General features: G+C 43.6%; 1 protein-coding gene across 1 annotated transcript in view; it reads right to left on the reverse strand.

Annotated features, from left to right (window-relative positions):
* The window catches only part of cfap299 (cilia and flagella associated protein 299), a 300,550-nt gene extending 295,318 nt beyond the window's left edge, over positions 1-5,232 (reverse strand). The window contains exon 1 of the mRNA XM_065011317.1: positions 5,098-5,232. Within this exon, the coding sequence (XP_064867389.1) occupies positions 5,098-5,208 (111 nt within the window). The 5' untranslated portion in view covers positions 5,209-5,232. The remainder of the gene's footprint in view (positions 1-5,097) is intronic.
* Between the last annotated feature and the right edge of the window lie 768 nt (positions 5,233-6,000).

Here is a 6,000-nt window from a genome sequence, read left to right on the forward strand (position 1 = left end):
CAGATACTAATTAATTGCTTTAACTAATTATGACAAATGTTAATTAATGTAATGACTTTTAAAAGAAGTTACTTTGGCTGACAATTTGTTCGATACGGTATCCGTAAGAACCGCATAGCATATCATTACAGCAGTATGTATGTTAGCTAGCTACATGACCAAACGTTAATTGGCTAGTATTTACATGGAAATTGCCAGTATATTAAGGGTGCGTTCGTAAATTCGGTCTGGCTATCTACTCCAAATTCAGAGCACTCTTGTCTGAGTATGCCAGTGCGCAGAACAACTGATGAATATACGAACGCTCAACACCCGTTGAATACAGCCGGTGTAGGTGAAAGTAGGCAAAAAGGCGTAATTCAATGGTTGCCAGCAGGGCAGTTACAGTTAACAACGCTCTGGATAACATGAGTGTGTTCTCTCATTCGTACTGGAAGTAACTAGCAAACTAGCCAACGTTAGCCAGCTAGCTTGGGTGCTTGACTGCCGTTGTGAGGTCAGAAAGCTCGGATCAAGCCCACTTCTCGGCCAGAGCGTCCAGTGTGCACTCTGAACGCTCCCTATTTACACACAGATAACCTGACAACGTTTTGAATTTACAATCGCCCAGAGCGCACTCTGGCACTCTAGAATGAATTTACCAACACACCCAAAGTAGTAAGATGTCTAGCCAGTAATGAGTTAATGCCAACAAGCTAGCAAGAGGTTGCGTTGCAATGGCATCAACTTCCGGTAGACAAGCATAATACGCTCAACTGAAAGGACACCGTTCATTTTTTTTTTAAACTAGGCAAGTCAGTTATGAACAACTTCTTATTTACAATGACGGCCTAGGAACAGTGAGTTAACTGGGGGGCAGAACGGCATATTTTTTACCTTGTCAGCTCTGGGATTCAATCTTGCAACCTTTCGGTTGCTGGCCTAATGCTCTAACCACTAGGCTACCTGCTGCCCCAACAGTATAACGTTCCTAAAATGAACTAATAGTATATAACGTAAACTCGTACATCGCCTTGGTCCGTACAATTGCCCTTATTTTAGCACCCCAAAAACGTAATACTTCCAGATCAACTGTAATGTCAATACTATTGTAAAGAACAATTTCTCCCCTTTCCAACAGAATCAATGACATGACCTAAACGCTGCCCGTTTCTGCATAATTCAAGCAGGCAATGAGCCCCGTCGGGTCTTTTTAAAAATGGCACATGGTTAGCAGATGTTAATGCGAGTGTAGCGAAATGCTTGTGCTTCTAGTTCCGACAATGCAGTGATAACCAACAAGTAATCTAACTAACAATTCCAAAACTACTGTCTTATACACAGTGTAAGGGGATAAGGAATATGTACATAAGGATATATGAATGAGTGATGGTACAGAGCAGCATACAGTAGATGGTATCGAGTACAGTATATACATATGAGATGAGTATGTAGACAAAGTAAACAAAGTGGCATAGTTAAAGTGGCTAGTGACATAAGAATGCAGTCGATGATCTAGAGTACAGTATATACATATGCATATGAGATGAATAATGTAGGGTAAGTAACATTATATAAGGTAGCATTGTTTAAAGTGGCTAGTGATATATTTACATCATTTCCCATCAATTTCCATTATTAAAGTGGCTGGAGTTGGGTCAGTGTCAATGACAGTGTGTTGGCAGCAGCCACTCAATGTTAGTGGTGGCTGTTTAACAGTCTGATGGCCTTGAGATAGAAGCTGTTTTTCAGTCTCTCGGTCCCAGCTTTGATGCACCTGTACTGACCTCGCCTTCTGGATGATAGCGGGGTGAACAGGCAGTGGTTCGGGTGGTTGATGTCCTTGATGATCTTTATGGCCTTCCTGTAACATCGGGTGGTGTAGGTGTCCTGGAGGGCAGGTAGTTTGCCCCCGGTGATGCGTTGTGCAGACCTCACTACCCTCTGGAGAGCCTTACGGTTGAGGGCGGAGCAGTTGCCGTACCAGGCGGTGATACAGCCCGCCAGGATGCTCTCGATTGTGCATCTGTAGAAGTTTGTGAGTCCTTTTGGTGACAAGCCGAATTTCTTCAGCCTCCTGAGGTTGAAGAGGCGCTGCTGCGCCTTCTTCACGACGCTGTCAGTGTGAGTGGACCAATTCAGTTTGTCTGTGATGTGTATGCCGAGGAACTTAAAACTTGCTACCCTCTCCACTACTGATCCATCGATGTGGATAGGGGGTGTTCCCTCTGCTGTTTCCTGAAGTCCACAATCATCTCCTCCTTTGTTGACGTTGAGTGTGAGGTTATTTTCCTGACACCACACTCCGAGGGCCCTCACCTCCTCCCTGTAGGCCGTCTCGTCGTTGTTGGTAATCAAGCCTACCACTGTTGTGTCGTCCGCAAACTTGATGATTGAGTTGGAGGCGTGCATGGCCACGCAGTCGTGGGTGAACAGGGAGTACAGGAGAGGGCTCAGAACGCACCCTTGTGGGGCCCCGTGTTGAGGATCAGCGGGAGGAGATGTTGTTGCCTACCCTCACCACCTGGGGGCGGCCCGTCAGGAAGTCCAGTACCCAGTTGCACAGGGCGGGGTCGAGACCCAGGGTCTCGAGCTTGATGACGAGCTTGGAGGGTACTATGGTGTTGAATGCCGAGCTGTAGTCGATGAACAGTATTCTCACATAGGTATTCCTCTTGTCCAGGTGGGTTAGGGCAGTGTGCAGTGTGGTTGAGATTGCATCGTCTGTGGACCTATTTGGGCGGTAAGCAAATTGGAGTGGGTCTAGGGTGTCAGGTAGGGTGGAGGTGATATGGTCCTTGACTAGTCTCTCAAAGCACTTCATGATGACGGAAGTGAGTGCTACGGGGCGGTAGTCGTTTAGCTCAGTTACCTTAGCTTTCTTGGGAACAGGAACAATGGTGGCCCTCTTGAAGCATGTGGGAACAGCAGACTGGTATAGGGATTGATTGAATATGTCCGTAAACACACCGGCCAGCTGGTCTGCGCATGCTCTGAGGGCGCGGCTGGGGATGCCGTCTGGGCCTGCAGCCTTGCGAGGGTTAACACGTTTAAATGTCTTACTCACCTCGGCTGCAGTGAAGGAGAGACCGCATGTTTTCGTTGCAGGCCGTGTCAGTGGCACTGTATTGTCCTCAAAGCGGGCAAAAAAGTTATTTAGTCTGCCTGGGAGCAAGACATCCTGGTCCGTGACTGGGCTGGGTTTCTTCTTGTAGTCCGTGATTGACTGTAGACCCTGCCACATGCCTCTTGTGTCTGAGCCATTGAATTGAGATTCCACTTTGTCTCTGTACTGACGCTTAGCTTGTTTAATAGCCTTAAGGAGGGAATAGCTGCATTGTTTATATTCGGACATATTACCAGACACCTTGCCCTGATTAAAAGCAGTGGTTCGCGCTTTCAGTTTCACGCGAATGCTGCCATCAATCCACGGTTTCTGGTTTGGGAATGTTTTTATCGTTGCTATGGGAACGACATCTTCGACGCACGTTCTGATGAACTCGCACACCGAATCAGCGTATTCGTCAATATTTCCATCTGACGCAATACATTTACATTACATTTAAGTCATTTAGCAGACGCTCTTATCCAGAGCGACTTACAATACGAAACATGTCCCAGTCCACGTGATGGAAGCAGTCTTGGAGTGTGGAGTCAGCTTGGTCTGACCAGCGTTGGACAGACCTCAGCGTGGGAGCCTCTTGTTTTAGTTTCTGCCTGTAGGCAGGGATCAGCAAAATGGAGTCGTGGTCAGCTTTTCCGAAAGGGGGGCGGGGCAGGGCCTTATATGCGTCGCGGAAGTTAGAGTAAACTTATCACCTTACCGCCTCTAAAATGTAAATAAAACACTATAAAGAGTTTATATAATGTGTCATTACATACCTATTTGAAGGTTTGTGTCGAATTTGAATGGGGTTTTTAGGGCGGTGCTAAAGTGATCTTAGAAGTTAACAGCGGCTTTGAGAATGATGATCGCATGCAATGACTAGGTATCCCCCCCTTACCCCTGTGAGTTATCACTAGCCACTTTAAACAATGCTACCTTATATAATGTTACTTACCCTACATTATTCATCTCATATGCATACGTATATACTGTACTCTACATCATCGACTGCATCCTTATGTAATACATGTATCACTAGCCACTTTAACTATGCCACTTTGTTTACTTTGTCTACATACTCATCTCATATGTATATACTGTACTCGATACCATCTACTGTATGCTGCTCTGTACCATCACTCATTCATATATCCTTATGTACATATTCTTTATCCCCTTACACTGTGTATAAGACAGTAGTTTTAGAATTGTTAGTTAGATTACTTGTTGCTTATCACTGCATTGTCGGAACTAGAAGCACAAGCATTTCGCTACACTCGCACTAACATCTGCTAACCATGTGTATGTGACAAATAAAATTTGATTTGATTTGTCACTGTCCATTACTTGTTTTTAAAGGATGATAGAAGTGCTACACCTGGTGGAGAGAGATTCTACGACAGAAATAGTTGCTTTATGCGTGCTGTAAGTTACATGACACGACCCGATGTAACGGAGGGTCCGTTTTTTTTCAACTTTTCTCCAATACCCTAGATCCATTACCATGTCGATCAACGCTTGAATATAAACCTAGTTCACACCCCTGATTTTGAAGTCAACACAGTGAGCTACAGTTCCATTAGATTTCTTTGTAGCCTCGTTTGAATGTTGCGGTTGCGCACATTTCTACGGAATGGGGTGAGTTTACGTTATTCGAACATAGCTTTTCACTTTGTTACTCAATGAACCTACCAATGACTGCCTCACTGAAGTCAAGGCCTATACTGCCACCTACCGCCTGATCATTTTGACTACCACAACAAACAAGTTTCAAGGTGCACTACATAGTTTGGTACGATACTTTTTTACATCGCGCAAGAGGGCACAATTAATAGCCATGTCAACCAAGTAATGCCAACTGCATATGTCAAGCTATGTTATATCTATCGCTAGGTTAGCTGCTATAGCAACGTAACGTTAGCGAAAGGACGTTTTGACTCGCCAACGTCGTGTGGTGGTAAACGCTGACAGAAACTTATCGAAACACATTTGCAACACTTTTAAGCCTTTACCTCGAGATAATACAAGTCCAACGACGTAATTTGAGAGTCGAGGAAATCTTCGTATGTGTGAAATTCTGTCACAATATTGTCGAGAGCCGCGGCAGCGTTGTCCTCCTCCATAGTTCACCGGTTACCATAGCAACCCGCTGGAGAATCACTACCAGAAGGCGCTGTCGCTCATTCAAATCAAACTTTATTAGTCACAAGCGCCGAATACAACAGGTGTAGGTAGACCTTACTGTGAAATGGTTACTTTCAAGCCCTTATTAACCAACAATGCAGTTTTAAAGAAAATAGCCCGTATTTGCCAAATATACTTGGTATCTTTACTTACACGAAATTAAACCAGATGAAACGAGGACCGTTATATTTACAATGGACCATGGTAATTATATAGGCCCCAGTTTAAAGGAGGATATTGAGTGAGTTTTGGTTCACATGGTGTGCCAACACGTGCTGCTGTGCTTAGAATGTTATAGCCTTGTATTTTGTTTATTTTTAGGCCTATCAGTCAAATGTATTTTACTTACAATTTTACCAATCAAATGCAATGGGTTATTGCTGACCAATACATTTTGATGTTGTCCATTGATTTTAAAATAGACTAAAAGGGGCCTAAATGTAGCCTGTAAACCATGGAATTGATAAAGCATTGGAACAACTCTGTGAAATTGACCAAAAAATGTCAAACAAAATGTACAAATCCAAAATAATTATTGCATAATTATTACACAATTGTTGCCTATATATAGAAGCCAAAACATATATCTCCAGCAGTGCCGACCTGTCATTCAGAGCCCCACCTGTTTAGCTAAAAATAAAAAAATATATAGTATTATTATTATTATGCCCTGTTTTGGAATGTCATTTTGGTATCAATACACGTCACATATTAGTTAGCAAAAAAAAAAG

This window comes from Oncorhynchus nerka, linkage group LG27, assembly GCF_034236695.1.
Source record: "Oncorhynchus nerka isolate Pitt River linkage group LG27, Oner_Uvic_2.0, whole genome shotgun sequence".
In the NCBI taxonomy this organism is placed as follows: Eukaryota; Metazoa; Chordata; class Actinopteri; order Salmoniformes; family Salmonidae; genus Oncorhynchus; species Oncorhynchus nerka.